A 22,374-nucleotide genomic window follows, 5' to 3' on the forward strand; every position below is an offset into this window, starting at 1 on the left:
AGAGGTGCTTGGAGGTTTATCTATAATTAATTCTTCAGTTCCTTCCAACTTTCTTTGTTTACGATATTTTCTTGCTTTTTCTTTCCAAAGTTTTCTTATTTTTCTTTTTTCACGTTCATTCATTTCTTGAACACATTTAATTTTTCCACTAGGTAGCCTTTCTTTGGTAGTTAACATTCTCTCTCTTTTTTCTTACTTTCTTCAAACATAAGAGGATTTTTTTTTTAATTTCTGTCTAGTACGTCTCATGCTAAGTTTCTTTTGTTCCCTCCTCTTTTGGATTTGAACGTCTGACTTCTTTTTACTTTTTGGTTTTGCCATTTTTTTCTACTATTAAAAGAATATATATATATATAGTATATGTAAAACATTACTGAAATCATTTAACAGAAAAACTGACAAAATGAACTTCTTTAGGAGTCGAATTTAATTTATTTTCTATAAAAAATACAAAACAAAATTGCCCTATATTTTGTTTAGCAAACTGAAATTTATTATGATTTTTTCTGAGACTTTGTCTCTTCCGTGGACCACGTCATCTAATCCTTGGACATGCCACGTCCACGGAGGAGACAAAAGTAAGCTTTAGAATTTTTCAGAGTTTTGATTTTAAAGCTAAAAAAATGGAATGCTTCTTTTTATCAAATATACTACTTTTGCTATCTAAAAATGATGTTTCAAATACAAAACAGTTTTATTTTACCTTTTGTATGATGACCACGGAGAATATAGGGTCATTCCATAGAAATGTCAACCTCAACCTCAGAAATTTTTTTTCCACAAAGCCTTAATTGTGACCTATCATTTCATTCAGCATACTTTCTAGTACATAAATCCAATAACAGTTTGCAAAAATTTCATTCGGTGTTTTTCTTCTGGCTCAAAACGTGTGAGGTTGTAGAAAAGGCTTAGGATGTGCAAAAAACATGCGTCCACGTTTTCTTGTGTAATGTAAAAATTTTTGCAAATTTTTAAAAGAACTATGCTTATTCTAAATGAATAGATGTTGGCCCAATAAAATTGACTGTTCTTTTTGCATGCATTATAAGATAAGTCTTTTAATTAGTTTGGTTATTTCACTGAAAATATTTACGTTACGTTAGTCACGAAAATGTACTATTTTCTGCTTAAAAACTAAACCAGATGATTGAACCAAACAGCACTTTTTATTTTCTTACATCTGTGTCATATCTACTTAAAAAGTGCAAAATGTTCATTTTAGTATCAGTAGATGTAAAATAATTGGTGTGACTAACGTAACATTTGAGCTGTGACTAACGTAACGGTTTGCATGTGACTAATGTAACATTTTAAAAATGACTGCTAATATTTAAAATTTATTTAATTTAATGTAAATTTTCATGAACAATTTGGAATATGTAGGCATTCTATATTGATTTAAAAAAAAGGGTGAAAAATACCAGTAATATTACATTGTAGACCTTCTGTTTACTTAGAAAAATACTTTTTTAAAGGTCTTTATGAAGACACTTCCAATTTAAAGAATTATTTAAAAAGAAAAAAAGTGAGTAAAGCAAAATGAGTACTCTGCATAAAATGCATTTAACACAAGAATCCAAGCTTAAGAATTAAGATAATAGAAATACAGTCTTAACAAAGAAGAACGTCTCTATTTTTTAGAAAATACATCTCCACCTATTACTAAAATGAAGTAACGGCTGCTCGTTGGAAAACATTTGAAGATGTTACATGATACAGTGACAATAAGCGCTGCTGTCATATATTTCAGAAAATGAAAGAATGATCATTTAGAAATTCAAACATTTGCGGTGATATCTGGAATTAAAATGCATTCTGATAAAACGTTCGAATATTTTTTTTCAATATTACATTTTAATTCAAAAGGATGCACCACACTATTCGTTCGATGAATCAGTAAACCTTAAAAATAATATGCCATTGAAAAGTACTACGAAGTTTCTTATAATGATAACTAGTATATCAGCAGAATACTAGAATTCAGTAAAACTACCAACTTGCAAAAAGTTAATTTTTTAAAAGAGAGATATTTAGGATTTAATTAGACCAAGAATGATGTTATTCAGTTTGTAAAAGCAGCTTTTTTTTTATTTGTTTTTTTTCTTCGCACATTCAAATAGAGTTAATTGAACTGAATCCTTCCATTCAATTTCTTACACTAATATGGAAAAAAGTAAAGAGAAAACCATAACACAACACAAAGAAGGTTCCTAAAATGTGTAAAAGTAATATAAGAGCAAGGAATTAATTATAAAAAGTTTTTTATATGCATTTATTGCTTGTTATTCGATGGTTACGTTAGTCACGTTACGTTAGTCACACACAGTTTTTCGGAAAAGTACCATTTAGGGCCAAAAAATATTCGTCTGTAACAAATCTGTAGTACGATTTCAAAAATAGATTGTTCACCTCTTACAAATATATCGGCCAACTTTAAATGTCTGCGTAAGTTTCAGAAAAAATTAACTCGTAACATAAGCATTGTTTCTCAGGGTTGCAAAAATGTTACGTTAGTCACGATGCCTTTTTTGGTGAAAAAATACCTGCTAGCGTTTATTTTACTTCAAATTCTTGGTAGAAATAAAAAATAGTCACCTTGTAAATTTTAGATCTGCATATTAAACCAAAACACATTTATTTTTACTCCCGGTGTAAGTAAAAAGAGTTTGAAAATCAGCTGCGAATGTTACGTCAGTCACTATGGAATGACCCTACACTAAGAACTTTGCCAAACCAGATTTAGCCACAACAATCCAACACGTGTACTAGAAAACTAAAGTTGATCACTAGAAAACAAAATGGCTAAGTATCCTACCATTTACCTTATATGGACTTGACTTTTGCTGCTCTCTATTATGTATTTATTAAGTTATTTTAAGTGTCCACGAAGGGAAACTTCAACCTTAGGGACAAAGTTTATGAGTCATTTTCTTTATAAATACAATTTATTTTTTTTTTAATTTTATTTTAAAAACATCTTAGAACTCTTAACTAGTTAATACAATCAAAGATATTTGAAACCAATTTAAACAGATTGAGACCAATTACAAATTGCTTTGTCTCACAGACTTAGGGACGTCCACGGAGGGGATTTTAAAGCAACATTTATTAAAAAATAAAACTGAAATATTAAATTTATTTAATTGTCATGCATAAAATTAATTAGTTCAAAACTTAACTAAAACACATGAAAAAAATATTAAGGAATATACTGAAGTTTTTATTATTTATTACTAAGGGACTGTAAAAGTCACCTTTTTGTGAGAATGATCCATAACTGTCTTCGTTGTAGCGCATTTCCTCAATGTCGCCATTATTTTTGGTTATAAATTTTAGCGATGATTCTTTTTATTCTACAGCTTTCACTAACTGCGTTAACAACAAATCACTTTCCGAGCTTATAGCTTGTTTATTGTTCAAAATATTTCTTGCTACTTCTAAGCACAATTGAATTTATAAAATCTCTAGACATTCATCTTCACTAAACTGGACACCAATATTTGATTTAAATACACAACTTCTGGTTGGGTTTACCTCATTCTTGATGATTTAAGACAAGTTCTAACGCTGAATTTTGAGGAATGGAAACTTTGTTTGGTTATTTGGTTGTTTTGGTAAAAAAGTTATTTGGATATATATAAGAAAGTGATGTAAAGTGTAATAGGGGAATGTTTGCCATAGTGCAATAATTTAGATAACTTTATTTTAATGAAGAAATTGGAAATTTATGGTACAGAAAGAAATAATGTATTTTGTTGTAAATGAAATATTATTTATATTTCCAATTTAAGTCACAATAAAAAATAGAGATGCATCCTTTGTCAACATTTCAATACCTAAACGCTGCCATATTTTTAAAAATATATCTTTTGTAACGAGACGCATTATAACCTATGGCCAAGGTTGCTGTGAGATTGGCATTGAAACTGTCATCGAACATATAAAAAACTGAATAGATATGCTACCAAGATCCTCCTGTTTGACCAGACAACTGCTTGTAACAAAAGTGCCCTGGCCATAACCAACTGTCGGCACTTCCTGCTTATTTTCACGCCAAGGGAAGAAGCGTTTATTTTTTGTTATTGTGTGGGCAGAAACTACGGATTGTGGAGGTTTAAGATACCAAGGTCACTAGCACGGCGGTCAGGTGACGTTTTACAGAATCTAGTTACTGATTCTGTTTAGAATGCGTGTTATTGTTGGGAATTGAGTGGGATCGTTATTTTCCGATTTTTTCGACGCTTGAACTGCACTTATCTGTTTGTTGTGACGCTTTTTCGGTGCTGTTATGAATCATAAAGCTCGGACAGCGTTTTTGCTCGTCCAGAGTTGAAACTGTGGGATGGTAATTGTTTTTTTTTTTTTTTTTTTATAATGGTGGCATTAAGGCCTCTTTAATAATCACGTCACATACGCTGCTGTACTGATGACTCTATAAAGAATTCCTTCTCCCTGTTTCGCGTCAAAGCAAGTTCTAAATTTACGAAACCTCTTACCAAAATTCCCCTTCTTCGATCTTAGAGCAGGAATTAGTAAATGAGCTAACAAGTCCAATTTTTTGCTTTGTAAAAGCTGAGACAAAGATCCCAAGTCACGTGACTCAGCAATGACGAATAATTGACAAGTTTTGCAAAAAAAAATTAAACTATCACGTGACTTGAGATCTTTGCTTCACAAATGAAAGTTTTCACTCCCTCCATTTTATCTCTACTTAATGGCTCCGATATTTTCAAAGGTCGCGGGTCAGCAAAATAAGTGAAAATCCTCTGATATTCTTTCTTGAGATTAACATTTATAAGTAAAAACGCATGTTACACAGAACAATAAAACTGATAAGAACGCAAATACTGTTTCATGGCTATCGCAGACGAACTTACGGGAAAAATCTGCTAAAAACTGCAACGAGGTGAGTAAATCCTCCTGATTTTTGAAAAACATAAGTCATTTCACTTCAGTTCTTGTCTTTCTTCAAATTGCAATCAACTTTAATTATGTACACAAAATGTTGATGTTGATGGTGATACTGTATTTTGTGTTGTCAAAATTTCAATCATGTCAGCTGTTGTTCAGGGTTTCTTTGTTGGACTGCGATAGAAAGTCACTCTACATCTCCCATCAAAACCGAGAAGGTCTTGTTACCATTCGGGTTAGAAGTGGAGGAGTTGCCTTTAGTTGTCATCAGTTCTTGTGAACGTTTTCCACACCATCTAGGAACTTAACAGGACTTACGTGTTGTAACCTTTGTTTCTTCTTCATAATATGGTTTTAATAAGTAGGTAATCGGTCATAGTTGACAATAATGAAACATTTAAAATTTCTGAAAAACCGTAATACATATTGATTTAATACCTGAATTTAATGCCTTTTCCTGGCAGAAAACTTGAACATAATTTACATAACTGGTTTGTAGTGACGTGCATAGCAACCTATCATTAAAGTTTCATAATTTAGAATAGAGGAGAGTGTTGTACCTTGGGACACTGCTAATTTCTAAGAATCTATTTTTATCAGCCATGTTTCTGTAATCTCTAATAGTAATCTTCACCACTAAATGGTGCCATAGTAAAAATCATCATAAAATGAGTAAAATTGACGATTGGAGCCCGTGTTTGAGTGGTTGTCTTTTCTGGCGAGTTATCACATTTGGAGATTGTTCACTGCGAGCGATTATTAGCTGCACGTTAATTGTTTATTAACACGCTTTTATTAGCTTCACCTGTATGTATGTATGTATGTATGTATGTATCTTGTAACGGAATCTTGCAGCTCAAATTTCGCCCACTTCCTGCGATCGGATTCTTTTGAAATTTGGCACGCGACCTCAGACCCGATGACAATTCAATATTCTATACTCAAATTAATTAATTAACTCTTTTAATTGTTAGTTTCCTCCAATTTTAATCAATATTTTGGCATAAATCCAACAATGTGAAAAAGGAAAAATTAAAAAAAATACATTAAAAAATGCTCGTAAAAATTATTTTAAAATATCATCAAAAACCTTCAATTTTTCTGCATCAGAGGAAATTTGTTCCAATGTTCCAAGGTAATTAGAATATGAAATGTAATTGATTTTAACTAATTTCATGCCAAAATTTAGGCGAGCCTTCAATTGGAAATTCATTGCTGATCAGACAGACCATTGTTGAACAAAACTTTTATTCAAATGCATCTCAAATTTTCAAAATAATATAAATATGATTTCCGCAAACATACATCGATGACTCACAGTAGCTTCCCATCGGGGTGCCCTTGTCTTAACTTTAAGCTATTACCTCGCACTCGTTTTATAAATAATTTCGTCGCCTGATAATTCTCCAACATAAGACTAAAAAACAGAAAAATAAAATAATAGTTTAAAAAACTAAAAAAAGCACGCTTTCGTAGCAAAATGAACTAAAAAGTGAAAAATGATTTTTGGATAATAGTAGTTGACCAGTCACTTAATTTTAATGTAATACAAAAAAGCGTGGGGGGCTTCTTATCAGTTGTCTTGAATTTCTTCCATTTGTTGTCCAAGCAAAAATGTAAATAGACAGCACCCCACGCTTTTTTGTATTACATTAAAATTAAGTGATTGGTCAACTACTATCATCCAAAAATTATTTTTCACTTTTTAGTTCATTTTGCTACGAAAGCGTGCTTTTTTTTAGTTTTTTAAACTATTATTTTATTAAATAAAATATCACTTACGACTAATATGGCGAAACACGAAACTTGGCTATGGTAACCCTTGCTACGCAACAATGAAAAATCCGATCCAAAATGGCTAAACTTAAGCTGATGCGTCTGCCTATCTATATAGCGGCACTACTGGAGTTAAGGGATAATACACTGGAGTTGGGTTAAAACTTAAACTACCAAAGTATCACCAAACAGGCAATTGCTGCTTTCAAATGCAGAAGAGTAGAAGCCATTTTCAACCCGTCATACCTTGACGGGCGGCTTTCTAGTTATTAAATATTCATGATTTAATTCACTACCATGAAAAAAAAATTTTTTGTTTTCTGGTGCGAAATTGATGGCTGTTCCCTGAATCATGAATACTTTTCCATAGTACAACAGGATGTGTCCCAAGGTACAATAGGATGTAGTATCTTGGGACAGCTTGGAACTTTTACTTTAAAAATGACTGGCAACATTTTGTTTTCAAACTGTCTGAATTTTTTAAAAAATATATATTGCATAGAAGTATGTTGAGGTATTTTAATGTGACTTTTAGATTTTAAATTTGTTCCAAATAATTGACGTTATAAATTAAAATATGAAAAGTGTCCCAAGGTACAACACTCTAACCCATATACTTACAAACTTTTACTCTGTACAATTAATTTGCATTACAAAAGCCAACGATTACAAATAACCATACATGTTTTACGAATATTGCCAATAGTTAAGAATATATTTATACTGGTAATAAAATCCAGTATTAATCTTAAATGCTACATTAATTCCTATATAATCTCTAAATTAAGCAGTAAATGATGGGGAAGGAACGAATTTTTTTTTCTATCATTAATTTTGTATGCATCCAAATCTAATTAATGTACACTTTTTATCTTACATTTTCCGCATTTGAACGCATTTCGAAAGAGTTTTAATTTTTTTTTAAATTGAAAATAGCGAAAAGTAAATTTTTGACAGTGCGTCACTGCTCATGTATAGTGGGAATAATGAAACGCTTTAAAATATGTGCATGCAGTTTTCACTCAAAACAGTTTGCTTATTAAAAAAATCTTGATTAGTAGGATGCAAAAAAGGAGATGCATAAAAATACAAAATGGTAACGTCTATAAATGGCAAAAATGGAACTTGATAATTTTCACCCAACTTTTATTTTTTAGTTTTGAAGTTTTAATTCAGTTTTGTTCAGTTCAAATAAACAGAACGTCAGGGTCTGTAGATGAAATGTTTTGATTTATAAGTTCCCTCCACTCAAGTATGCTGAATTTTAGTTTTTTCATTCAATGTTTTTTTTTTTTAATTTAAATTTCATTGTATTGAGCATTTTGCCTGTCTGACAAGTTTTTTCGTATTTTTAGTCCTCATGGAAGCAAATTTGTCAATTTATGAATGCAATGATAAATTCATAACAAATGCAGTTTTTAATATACCATTTCACTTGTAAAGAGCAAAAGTAGTTCAAAATTTGACAAAATAAAATGCTGGCTACGAAAATGCCATAATAATACTGATCCTTTTTATACATATTATAAATTGTATTCAAAATATTGGTGGAATTTTTGTTTACTGAAACAAAGTGCCTTATCGTGTTACACTTCACAATTTCTCTTAAGCCTTAAATCTCAAACTGCTTAATTTCAGGGTAGTCTTGCATATTCACTTAGATCATCCAACACGAATAATTTTAAGTAGATAAAAAATGGGGTGATTACATATGATAAAGCAAAAAAGTTGATTTAAATGACAGCAAGAGTATGTCGGTTACTTCTCAACTGCTAACCGACGCATGCTTTTCTCTTTGATCTAAATAACATGATAATGTAAAACTATAGATTAACTAAACTGAAAGTAAATATATGTCGGCTAATTCTTAACTACTAACCGGCGCTTACTTTCCCCTTCAATCTAAATAACCTACTTTCAGAATAACCCATTTTGCTTAATTTGATTTATTTTCATTTTCTGATTCGAAAGTGAGTTTAAAACATTCGAGGGGGGGGGGGCGGAATGCATGGATTCTGAAGTGATTCACCAAGCTGAGCTATAATTCATACTGGTAACTATCTTGTAGCGTCTTGTAATAAAAGAACTTTTCTTTTTATCTTTACTTTATTTAGGTCTCTTAAATGGTGAGACGATTTAGTTCCGGTGCTTCCACTTTTTTTTCTCAAGTACCATTTTGGCCTGTGTTCCACTTGTGATCTATATCGAAGCTTGCACAACTATCGATCGGAACATTTTATTGTGACTCGAGTCACGCTAATGTAGATGACCCTTTTCGCTCTGAAACTTCGACTTCTTTTCCAATCGCTTCATTTGTGGATTTTCCAACCATAACACTTGCGTGAAGCTTTGACAGTCTAGAAAACGAGCTAGTTCTTGAATTGATGACATCTTTTGTTTTGATGTTAGAAAGTGAGTGGAGATCGATGGTTAGTTCTTCTGATGCTAAGTGTACGAGGCTTGAAAAGTAATTGAAGTTCAAGTCCTAGAAATGTATTCTAAACCAATCATGTTTACTATTCCCTAGATAAACTTTTTTTTTTCTTGTTCTCGACTATGATTTATTATATTTACGAAAATGAATTTTTTATAGACTTCCTAAACGCTCAACTTGTTTTAACTGCTTAGCTCATATTATTATGTTTATTTTGACTGTCTTGCCACTGTAATCTAATTTTCTCGGTAGTGTTGAATATTTTACAACAAATACGAGTAAATAAATAAATCACTCTCAAAGCCTAAGAATTTTAAAACTTTCGAGCTATTAACTAACGTAGTTACCCTTTCAATATATCTTTTACTGATGACCTTGACAATATCTAGTTCCCAGCGTTCGAAATCGGAAAGTGATAAAAGTCAAAACTATTGTTACCCTTTCGAGGATATGTCATGTAGATCGAGTTCGAATTGTCCTAATTACTACCTGCTGATACGCAGCCGCGCAGGATAAAGAGGTTCGAAAAATACCAATTCGAATCTTGATTGATCAAAAAGAAGGCTACCAAAGTAGGTGGAGTTAGAGCCAAGGTTGTAGATTGCGTTACGAAGACAGGTTTTTTAAGAGTCGAAGGTGATTGTTTTAAAACAAAGAATATTTTGGTGGAATCGTTTTCATTATGATCGAAATTCACTTTTTGTTTCTCTGTAATTCCAGGACATTTATTTTGTTTTACCCTCACCGTCGTGCTTCGCTGTTATCATTAGAAATGGGTTTCACTTGTTTGCTTTAACGAGAGTGAAGTCACGAATTTGTATCAACTAAATGAGTTGTGCAGAGGATTTGTAAAATTAGCCGAATCGATGTCGAGGTAAAAAATATTTCGCTAAAGTCGTGATTTGTGAGGAAAATTTGCTTTAAATAATGAATATTATTAACGGTTTTTTTTAAAGATTTGCTCCCATTCTTTTCTTGAAACATATTTTTGAAGCATGCCATTTGCATTTTGAAAGCAAGAAATATAATTACGTTTCCAAACTGTTTTAATATGAAGCTTTCTTTACTCCAGAGCTTAACAGGAATTTAAAAAAAAGACTACTACTGCCGTCTAAGTGCAAAAGACGTATCTGCATCTGAGTTCAAAATGAGAAATTAAAAGTTTTTTGCCTCCTTGTATTCCATAAAGATGCAACTTCTTTTTCAGCTTTTTTAAATAAATATTTCCCATTCACAAATGACCATAAAACATTGTATTTAGGTGAAATATGTGAAAAAGAAAGACTTGGGGACCATAACTCAGTTTTGATAAAAAGTGCAGGTACGACTTGTGGGCTTATCACGGCAGAATAGTGATAATTTGTATTTCTGTTTAAAGTTTTGTGCCTCCTTGTATTTGATACAGATACAACTTTTTCAGATTTTTTTTTTAAATATTTCTCATTCAGAAATAACCATAAAACGATGCAACTAAGTGAAATATGTTACAAAGATACACTTGGTGACTGTAACTCAGTTTTGATAAAAAAGTGCAGATACGACTTGTGTGCTTATCACGGCAGAATAGTGGCATAATTATGCTATATGAACTTTGTTACTACTTCATCTATTTATGTCATGTCATAGGAGTGGTGGATATTTTTTTTTAAATCATACTCACCAGACCTAGGCATAACTGGCAACAGTGTTTATTGAGCAACCAATATATTTCAGAAAAAAATTTAAAACAATTTAAATCATTGGCAATAATTTCAATTGTTGCGTTATGAAGTCTAGGAAAGAAGTTTCAGTGATCACCACTCACATCGGAATTGGATAAGCGCAGTGGGGCAATTAGGAGAATTGGCCAGTCCAGCTCTATGAAAATGTTCAATAAGACAGTCATGTGGAAAATGCAGAAATTTTATTTTTTATTTTAGGTTGCATTGTTTAATTTTTGAGTTAAAAGGGAAATCTTTCTGTTGTAGCAATAAATAGGTAGTAGAGTTAGGGAGCTATGAGGAATAATCAAACTATTAAATGATCACACCTTTTTTTTATTACTTCAACAGTGCTTAAACTATTGAGAACTAAAGGATAAGAAAGAAGTTAGTTGCATAAAAAAGGGAGCTGGTTATAAATTATGTCACTTTTTTTTTTTCAAAAAAGCTGGCCACCTCTCTGTGTCACAAAGTATCACATTTTTCGCCTTACCCCTCCCAAGTATGATTGTCCATGCATACGGTTAAAAATTCCTTTTAATCCAAAGAGTCCCCGATCACTACAATTACTCTATAATCAATCATTTGACTGTTAAATCAATCGAAAGAGTCAGAGGAAAGCCGGTCATTCAATCAAGGAAACATTTGAAAGAATCAATTTATAACTGATGACTTGAATATAAGTCATTCGAATCATTCGATAAGAGACCATTTGCAAAAATCTCTCGTAAGTGATCCCTTAATGATTTGGATCATTCGATTATAAAAGAACCCAACTTCTTTTTTTTCTAAATCGCTTTGCAGAGTTAAAGTATTTCTTTTCCCTATTGTAAATATTGTCGTCTTTTTTTTTTTTTTTTTAGTAGTGTCATAAATTTGTTTACATAAAAGTAACGACAACATTTTTCATTTTAGTTCATATACAGTGCTCATTCTGAACAATATATTGATACCTAATAAAGTAAAATCTTGTTTTAACGAAGAAACCAGTGAAATCATTTCGGATTAACGAAATTTCGTTATAGAGATGTTACAAATGTTGACATGGTTCGCATGTAAATTGAATCGGGGATTAACAAAGTCTTTGCTATAACAGACTTCGCAATAATGGATTTGACTGTATATTTATTTTTTTTTCCTTAAAACTATCTTAGTTCAAACCTTTTTTCATTTTTCTCGATAAGTAGCACTGTTGTCCCAATTCTCCTAAGCGTATGATCCATTTTGATAATTAAGCAGGGATAAATATTCATTATTTGTTTTCCTCAGGTATCATTTATATTATTGTAAAAGTTATTTGCTTTTTTTTTATGTCTACTACTAAATTTCGCATTTCCAAACGTAAGAAACTTAATCTACAAGTGCTTACAGCATAATGCCAAAAAGCGTTTTCTTTTCTTTCAAACTAGATAATTGTATTGAAATTAAGATTTATTTTAAATATTTAGTAATCATTAGACTCCTGGTGTTAAGATTTAAGGAAGCTCCATTGCAAAACAGACATAAATATTTCTAATCATTATTTATAAATATTTAACTATATTATTTAGTATTTTTGTATGATGATATGACTTAGTGATGCCTTTGTTACCAAATCTACAATGGTCTACTTCATGTGACATTATCCGAAAGATCGTTGATTCGTTGAAAGTTCAACATACCAGGAGATCTGAGTAGGGATCTTGTCATGCAGCTAGAAACATACTCGACATTTGTAATGCAAAACTGCCGGGTTTACTCTCTTAGTATTTCTACCGAATTTTAAACTTGCGATTTTTATGCAAGGAAATCTTTAATAATTTACACAATATCGCGTATGCTGCTGTTGAATAAAGCATTTATAAAACGAATTTTTGAAGAACAGTTTTATTAATGACTGATTGCTTATGGAACAGTAAAATCTGGTATAAATGCATGAAGGAATACATTATGCATCAAGAAAGAGCTATTTGTTAAGGAATTTCAGTCTAAGAATACGATATTCATGCTAGTCAAAAAGGTTGCGACTTGAACGCGAGGAAGATTTCGCGATTTTTTCTGCTTTTGACCCACGACTATTATGTGAAGACATCTATAAGACAGTTAACTTAGTACTTATATGTTCAAACATCAACAATGTAATTAAATTGCTTTTACTTGCAAGATACATGAGTTAACGCACACATTTTTCTATGTGTACGAGTATTGAGAGAGTGGGACTAAATACAGTAGTAAACATAGTATTTATGTGCTGAAGTACAACAAACTAGCCAAATCCGAGCAGAGCATCAGTGAAGGTTGAAAGAATGTGAGCTACTAATCAAATCCAGTCAAACATTCTAAAAAGTTCAATGGCGGTTTGTTTATATTTAACTGTTGCCACTTGACGATACGTAATAATCCCAAATCCTGTGCAACGTACCTTAGCGTTTTTTTTTCTTCACAAAGATGTAATTGAAACTCATTTTACCTGTTTGATACAGGGATTATTTCACAATTTGTTCTCCTTGTGGTACTAATACTGGTAAAAACAACTACTACAACACTAAAACAACACTAAATACATCATCAAACAAAACATTTATGAACTAAAATATCATCCAATGTGTTTGAAACTATTCTTTAAATCGAAAGTAAACATTTTGCTTCTACAGTTGTGTTCATTTGATATCTCGGTCTTGTTTAGTAACACTTTTACCTTTAAAATCAGCAGGAGAAAATGTTAAGTACTTAATTGTTAACAATCCAGAAGCTATTTCTATCAAAACTTTAATAACTACCTTAGATTATATCAATTCAAATTCATCACGACAAATACTTTTGGTTTCCGCATATTTAGAACAGTTATTCTTATCCGAAAACAAAAGTGGTTTTTACTATCATTTTAAAAGAATATATTTCACATCATATTTACCATTTTTAAATTCCGAGCGCATGAGTTCCTGTTTCTAATTTCGAATGTATGTGTTCTATATTGATTCTTCCGATAGCATTCAGAGAGCGCAAAAGAATAAAATCGTTCTCTTCCTTCTTCTTTAATACAGAACACTACAAAAGTACCCTGAGATGAAAGGATATTATGTTAAAAGTGAAGCGGAATGTTTTTCTCAACTTTTTAAGTGAAAAAAAATGAGAACATGTGTGCTGTAACAATGTCATGAACTTTCTTTTGTTCAGCATCCGAGTTTCTTGATTATATACTGCCGTGTGATTGACAGTTAAGAAATCGAAAGTAATTGAAACGTCTTTCTGAAGATCGTTAACATTGCCGTACTTTATCTAATTACTTCAGCTGTTTTTTAACTGTTCATTGTTAAAAAAGAAGGTAACACTTGTTTCAAAAAAGTAACTTGCTGTTAATTCTTCTTGCTTCAAGATAGTGAATGTCTTGAAATAACTAAGAAAAATGCGAGTTTCAATTTATTTGCAGAATAAGTAGAGCAATTGAAGGGTTTGCAGGAACAAAGAGTTAACTCCATTTTTTGATTGTTGGGAAATATCCTGGAGTTTACTGCATGTTGCCTCAAGCGAATGAAGCAGTTAACTCATTCTAACGAATAACTTCAGAACGATCAACCGGATATAACTCCATTTTTCGGTCGTTTTGTTCTACAAGGGGCTGTACCCCTTCAATTGCTTATTCCATCATTTTATGCGAAACGGAATGGTTTTACAGGAAAATGGTACCTGTGTTATCTACATAAAGATCTCCCAGAAGCCAGTGCGGTTTAGTTTAGAAAAAATTGAAAAAATTAATGCCTCTAGTGTATTAGCTTAAAATTTTAGACTTTTTACTTTCATTTTTACAATTTTGAAGTGACTATACTCAATACTCTTCTGTCATGGTTTAGTAACTGAGAAAAATAATTTTGCTTTCATTAAGATTTTTAAAAATTACAAAACAGCAAAAAGCGAACTTAAACGCGTTGACTTCTAAGTAACTGAACTGGCACTTAAATAATTGCATGAAAAAATATTCCACGATAGAAATCAGTTGAAGCAAGTTTAAATGTATGAAAAACATTTGTAGTGTATAGCTGTAATCGTATCTGTGTAAATATGTAGATCTTCTATTTATTTATTGAGCAATCACGATTGCTTATTGTTCTCACTTGACTGTTTTGATGTCCTATCATTTTATTTTCCCACCGCCACCCTCTGCACCATCACCGTCGACCGGGTCCTCACGATGCTCTGCCTATAGCGAAAGCCGTCTCCAGGTTGCATCCATGTCCTACACACACGCGCATACATACACAACTACACACACACACCCCCACACACAAACACACACGCCTACATACACACACTCGTGATTGCGAAAAACATAATTTGAATTCAAGATGTCAAAATTCAAATTATTTTAATTTTATTTAAATGCGAACGCTTAAAAAACTGATTCTAAAAATATTCATAGAACACGCAAATAGTTAAATATATTTTTTTTTTATTGCTTTATTCCGGCAACCATTATTTGTTTTGCTCAGATATTGAGCTTCATTCTTCTTTTTTTTCTATTATTTTTATCATGCTTATAATTCATTTTATTCAATAAAATTATTTTTCTTTTCAACCAAAACAATCTTTCCATATTGATATTGAAAATTGTCTTTTTTTGTAAGACAAACGAAATTTTTATTTTCCTTCTTTAGTTTATTAAATTAAATGCCCAAATTTTTATTAAGTATACAAGTAGCGTATTTCAATAAACAAAAAAGAAATTATGTTCCGTAATATTCCGTTATTTATGAAAGCTAAAATCAGAATATTTTGAAAAATGTCATTAATTTACGTAACTAACATATTGGATACGTAAATAAAATGTCCTGCTTAAATGTATTATGTTTCAAACAAAAACAATATGAAAAAATGCGAGTAAATTAATTATGCACACAGATGTCTTCCCATTTTCACGAATTTAAAGGTAAAAAAAGCATTTTTTCACATGAAAAAATGTTCTCCTTACTAAAATTCAATATAAAAAGATCTATTTTGGTAAAACTAAAAAAATAAAAAGTAGCCTCTTTTTCTTTCAGTCAGGAGTACTGAACAGCAGCTTTCAAAGTAAAGGACAATAGGGCAATGTATATAGGTTTCTTTACATTAGATATAAAACTATATATGAATCTATGTGATTATAGCATTATTTTTCTTACAATTTTTAAAAATATAATAAAGCATCTTCTTTCTTTTAGGCATGAAAAGAATGGAGTTTGATTTGGCGCAACATGTTTCCTTATGATCTCCAGCAGCAGTTGTGGCCCTAAATTGTTTGAGAAGTTCCTTCAAAACGTCATCACGAGTCCTAAATCCTTGTGGGAGTCTGCACCTGGAGGAACAATGTCTTCCTCCGATGCGACAACGTACCTGAATACAGTCAAGTGGGGCGACGAGGGACATTACTTGAAGGAATTTACGAGCAAGTTCAAACTGCCCCAGGTTGCCAAGATTATCAAAGGCCAACACCAGAATCTTGGGGTGCCAACACTGCCTTCTCCGAATCTCAACCAAGTGATATTCCTCTCCTCCGCTGGAACAAAGCTCAAAGTAATTGCCCAGTGTGTGAAATTCAAAGATGCTGGTCGAAGGATGGTGCCAGTTGGATCTAAATTGGCAGTTCCCGAAAATTACGACGGATGGTTTGAAATACTTTCAGAAGACGGCCGGGCCGTTCGTTGCATTGAAAGCGTAGCGGAACTGACTAGAAGAAATCCCAAGTCTTGTTTAGTTCGAGACAGCATTAAAGTGAACCTGCCAAGACCTGATGATGTAGACTGCGTCTGGGACAAGACTCGAACTATATCACCTGGGGAAGTGCTCTCGCTTGGAGAACTTGCTACTGGAAGCTCACGTGGTAATCGCGGCAGTGGAAAATATCTCAGCTGTGTGACATCCTTTGGCGATACTGTATACTTACCCCTAGAGCTTCGTGGAAAGTTTAGTACTATAGCTGGTGAAGATAATATCTCGGGCGTGCATACCGTTAAAACACTGATGTCGAAAAGATTTCCTCTGATGGTCCGACTCGTGCACGGTAAACCACCCGTTGGTGTGAAAACAGGATCTCAATTTGTGCATGAGATGCGACTGTATTCCTTGATTGAAGAAGAGTGTCTTGTTGCCATGCCTTTAACAAAAGATGTGGGTGTCGTTCCCCTACCACCAAATGCCGCGCTTAAAATCCTAGCTCCTAAAAATTCGGAAAGCCTCGTAAAACTGCCAGAACATACAGCTCTTGCCAACAAGTGCCACACTTTAATGGCTGAAGTTTCTGGATGTATACAAGTCTGCGATGTCAACTCTGTCCGCGAGATAAAAAATCTGCCTCCCTCTCCTCAGTACGTCTACACGAGACGACAAGCTCCTAACACCTATCGCACGGTTCCTCTGGTCAAACGCAGCGCATCCGACCCTCAAGGCACCAATATGTCCGGAAGACTTCATTTAGAGCGAGGGCTATCTACTCCAAATGATTCTTCCCTTCCTTTTAAAGAGGTTTCGGATGATTTTTCCGACTCCGATGACCTTAGATACGATGAAATCGACCAGATTTATGATTATGTGAGAGGATTTGCTCCTCTGCCGGTGAATATCAAAAATGAGTTTTCAGCTTCTGAAGAGCATAAATCTCAGCTTTTGCCACAAATTGCCGTAGATAGTATAAACGGTAAATCAGGAGACAGAAAACCTCCTGAACCTCCTCCAATAGAGACGATTCCCGCTAGGAAATCTAGCAATGGAACTGTCAAGCACCATCAAACGCCGCACAAAATCACCGTTAGCATTGTGAATCGAACGCCCACCATCAAAACCAAAGATATGTTCTTCCCAAATCGAAGTCAGAAGACAAGAAAATCAGCTGACGATCACATATATGAAAAAATAGAGAAAAGGAAAAGTGGGCTGAAATTAGTGAAAGTATTTGAAACGCCTGGAAGAACACCAATGCGTTCCAATAGCGCTAGCAAAATTTTCCAAAATGGCACTCAGAATGCTAATTGCGATAACAATAATAATAACAAACTCCCCTACAAACGACAGAGCCAATATCAATTGCACGTCAATCATTCCCAAAACCATGTGAATGGCAAAACCAGGTTTCAAAAGAATAATAAAAATTCTTACGCTCACAAAGATCTATCTGGTGTCAATCGGAATAACAAATCTCAAAAGTCGTCTTGGGTGAATTGTGGCGTCAAAACTATAGCGACTTCTCCCCTATTCCATATCCGATACAAGTCTCTAACTGATCTACTTATGGACACAAAAAAATCTAGCCCTGACTCTAGTAATACGTCTTGTGGCAAAAAGATTCAAGGCTCAGCTGGATCCTCCTCCACTATTTCATCGAAAAACGATAATGATAACCAAGACAATCAGTCGGACATCCTCGAGGAGGCACAAAAAAATGCTAGAAACGGCCGTAGGTTGTCCAGGCCAAAATCTTTGTCGAATCTGGTTGGGGACATAACGCCAAAGAGGAGACTGGACAATCATAACTATTACAATCTCGTGCAGAATGATCTCATAAAACCACCAGAACTAAATTGTTCTAAATTTTATTCCATGCCTGACTCTTCGCGATACGCTAAAAACCACTATGGAAATTCCCATCATGCAAAGAAACTTGGAACATTGTATTTATGAAATGCTTCCTAAATACATTTTGGTCACGATCAGCTTTATTATAAAAGCAAATGTGCAAAATTTTTCATCCTTTAGCCAAGCTGTTCAGTATACGTGATGTCCTTTGGTGATAAACGTCAATATTTTTTTCTTAATTTAACCTGATAAGTGTCGTCAAAATATGAAAGTCTTCATGTTTTCCATTACTTTTCCAATGCCATCAGTGTATTTTCTTTTGTTCGTATTTGTTGCGTTATTGACTATTGATGATGAGGGTGAAATCAATTAAAAAACCAGTCACATAATTTGATCCGCTGTGATATTTTCACACTCAGCCAGCTGTTTATGTGTGCTACTTCAACAGCAGAATATGATGTAGTGTAGAAAACTATAATGATGATTAATTGTTATTATTTTATAATAAAGTGCGTAATATATGTACATTGGTTTGATTCTTTTCAATCACAATTTTTACACAAATGTTTTTAAATTTTTTAAAAGTGATGAAAAAAAGGGAATCAGAATGCAAATTTTGGAAATACTGTGTTATCAGTTTCTATTGTATCTGTTGTGAAAACCCATCAAATTAAGCAAAGGACAAATTACAAAATACTTAAACTACAAAATACATCTCGGAACAGTATTAATCTCATGCTTATGTCCACGATTTCTGGCAGGCGGTGCAAGAGGATGTACTTTCATATCCTAGCTTTTAAAAATAGCTAAAAGAGGAAAAGTTACAAAATACTTAAAAAAGACTGCAAAATGCATCATGAAGACTATTAATCTCGCGTTTATTAAATGAAATTTTTTTTTGACAAAAATAAATCTCAGAATTCGCTTTAAAATAAACAAACAAAATATAAAAATAATAATAATGTTAAAAAAATAATTAAACAGTTTTAAAACAATAGTAAATTAAATTCGGTTGCAGCCGCCTATATATCATTCTGAAAGCACCCATGACTGCGGCTGAATAAATGTTGCGCCAATCATAACACCCACTAATTCTTTTGCTGTCAAAATTCTTGTGATACTGTTCTTATTTTAAAAATTCAAATTGGAAACGCACTTTTTGCTTCATAATAGTTATTAATCCAGCAGTTAAGAGTTCTTACCATTCTTCTCACTTAAACTACATGCTAAATCGGCAGAGAAATGTCAAAGCAAAGAAGGCGATAAAAAGCCTTAACTAGCAACAATGCTTCTATTTTATGGAACTTGAGCATTCGTTAGAAACATGCTCAAGGATCCTAGTTTATAAAAACCTTACATTTTACAGAGCAAAAATATTCGTTTTTCAAAAAATTGATTTCAAATTTAATGTTTTCTGTTTTATCTATGAATTCTATCCTTTTAGAAGAAGATGCAATGAAATGTTAGCTTACCTGACATTCTGACAAGTTCCTCTCAGCATGGTTGCAGGGTCTTGAAATGGAAAATGTATTCAACAGCTCAATTCAAATCACAGTCAAATTTCTGCCACTATCGTCAAGAGCCTCATATAACATTTCATGTGAAAAAATAAAATTAACTAAAATTGGAGACAATTTATTATTATGATTATTTCTAAAAATTTAAACATCAGCAGAACTGAAATTTAATAAATATATGCCTCAGTTGCCAAATCGATTAACTCCACTTTAAAAAAAAAATCCCCATTTCTACTTTAATAGTGCTTAATCAATGCTAAGAATGGGAATTTATATTAAACTTTTGGTTCAGTACATTTCTGATCCTGCGATGGCAGAAAATGTAACACGAGGGCCCGTTCACTCCTATGGATAACACTATCTTCTGCATCACGTTTCTCAACATTTTGTTTTATGGAGTTAATCGATTTAACAAGTGAAGCTTCCAAATATGTCTGGAAATACCTCAAGGGCAACAGATAACACCCTTATTTAAACCTAGTTGCTATACTTCAAAAAATAATTCATTTTAAGAAATAAGATAATTGGCCTACATTTTTCCCGCAAAAAAGTAATTTAGTTGTTGGAAAAAATTAAAACTAGTCTTCATTGTACGATCCAACAAGTAAAAACGGCTATAAAATATTCTGGACTGCAGTAGGACTGCTTCATTTTGCATGTTTAGAAGCAAATAATGTATATGAATTCGAATTTTAACCGATCTTAAAACTTTAAAGCTAAGTATATAAATTGATACAATCACAAAAACATTATATGTTAAAATGATTGAAGTTATCTATTTTCTAATGATTATAAGCATTATACCTGAATAAACCAATAACGAATGCAAAAGTTAATTTTGAACGTTTTTTCCTGATAATATTTTTTTGTAAAATCTGAAGTAGACGAAGCAGTTTTTGATTGTTTCAGCAGAAACGCAGTCCCTGATTCGGAAACTGATAGCATTAAATGATGCGATAATCTCATACAGTGTTGAATTTAACTTACATATGAATCGACAAAATATCATGATTGAGTGATTTTGATGACATTAAGCAATTGATAACCTAAACCGTGATCACATTATGCGATATATATATATATATATATATATATATATATATATATATATATATATATATATATATTTATTTATTTATTTATTTATTTATTTATTTATTTATTAGTGCTTTATTAGAAAAACATGAAAAACATGTTTGAGAAAACGCATCCTTAATTTAGATTTTTCCGCACTTACTCATTTTACGTGTTTTGTAGCTATAAAACCGATTTCAGCAATACTAATTCTGATATTCCTGTTAGAAACTTTGTCATCAGTCGTCACTTTCGCTGTAACATTTTTAAAAATTATTAATTCATTAAATATGTTTATAAATGCGAACTAAATTTATAAATACGTTTGATGTTCCAAAAAAGAAAAACAATTAACGGGAACGCCATTCCAACCCAATCCTTGTAAAGGGTGTCCCAAAATTAACGCAAGATTTGAATTTGCCGCCATTTTTGCAATAAATTGTGGGCAATCTTGAAAAAAAATTCGCAGCTGAGGGTCTAGGGTTATTACAATGGGAGCGTTTTCGATTCTAGAATGCATTTTCATTATCGAACAATTATTTGAAAAATAACGAAAGTTTGGGCGGGTCAAGCAGTTTACTGTTATTGGCGCTCGATATCGCAATTAGGTAATGCGCTGGTGGTTGTGGGATTGCTGACATAGACGTTTGACTTCAAATAACCCCATAGGGAGAAGTCTAATGATGTAAAATCACACGATCTAAGGTACAATTCATATCACCGAAATGAGAGAATACATGAACAGGAAATTCCTTATGCAGTGATTGAATTGTTTCGCTGGCTGTATAATAGCATAACACTCCATTTTTACTAACCCTAAACTCCCAGCTGTCAAATTGTTCTTTTTCCGTGGCTGTCAACAATTCACAGCAAAAATTGTGGCAAATTCAAATCTTGCGTTAATTTTGGGACACCCTTTATATCGTCGATTTCGAAGAGGTTTTGTGCTTGAATTGCTTTTCTAATCCAAAAGTAGGCGAATTAAAATGCGATTTCTTGGTGATACTAAATTAATAGAAATGTTAGGAAGAAATTAGTTACTGCATCATTGTGAAACAGTGGGAGCATTACAATTTTCAGCTACAGTCGTGCAATCCAAGAGGCGAATGGGAGGGGGTGGATCAATAAGAAAAATCTTCATCCCTAACGTTTACAGAATAAAACATATAGAACGTGGGAAAATATATCATAAAAGTGTGTGTATGCAAGTGTGTAAATATAAGTTTTTATTTTACATTAAATTTATTTTAATAGCTCAAACATTTTTTAAACAATGTATAAACATTTTTTGCAGTTAATCATAGTACAAGAAAGCATTTTCGAATAAGTAAAATACCAAAAACGTAGATTTATTTTTTTTATGCAAAGGAAACATAATTTATTCAATTGCACATCACTAATTAACATGCAGAATCGTTGACAGTTGTAAGCGATCATTGCC

General features: G+C 32.5%; 2 protein-coding genes across 3 annotated transcripts in view; both read left to right on the forward strand.

Moving 5' to 3' along the window:
- LOC129231866 (uncharacterized) overlaps positions 1 to 18,866 on the forward strand; it is a 43,129-nt gene extending 24,263 nt beyond the window's left edge. The window contains exon 2 of the mRNA XM_054866252.1: positions 15,996 to 18,866. Within this exon, the coding sequence (XP_054722227.1) occupies positions 16,039 to 18,447 (2,409 nt within the window). The 5' untranslated portion in view covers positions 15,996 to 16,038 and the 3' untranslated portion in view covers positions 18,448 to 18,866. The remainder of the gene's footprint in view (positions 1 to 15,995) is intronic.
- The window catches only part of LOC129231868 (cytochrome P450 3A8-like), a 220,151-nt gene that overhangs the window by 63,016 nt on the left and 134,761 nt on the right, over positions 1 to 22,374 (forward strand). The gene's annotated exons all lie outside the window — the stretch shown is intronic.

This window comes from Uloborus diversus, chromosome 10 (assembly GCF_026930045.1).
Source record: "Uloborus diversus isolate 005 chromosome 10, Udiv.v.3.1, whole genome shotgun sequence".
NCBI lineage: Eukaryota > Metazoa > Arthropoda > Arachnida > Araneae > Uloboridae > Uloborus > Uloborus diversus.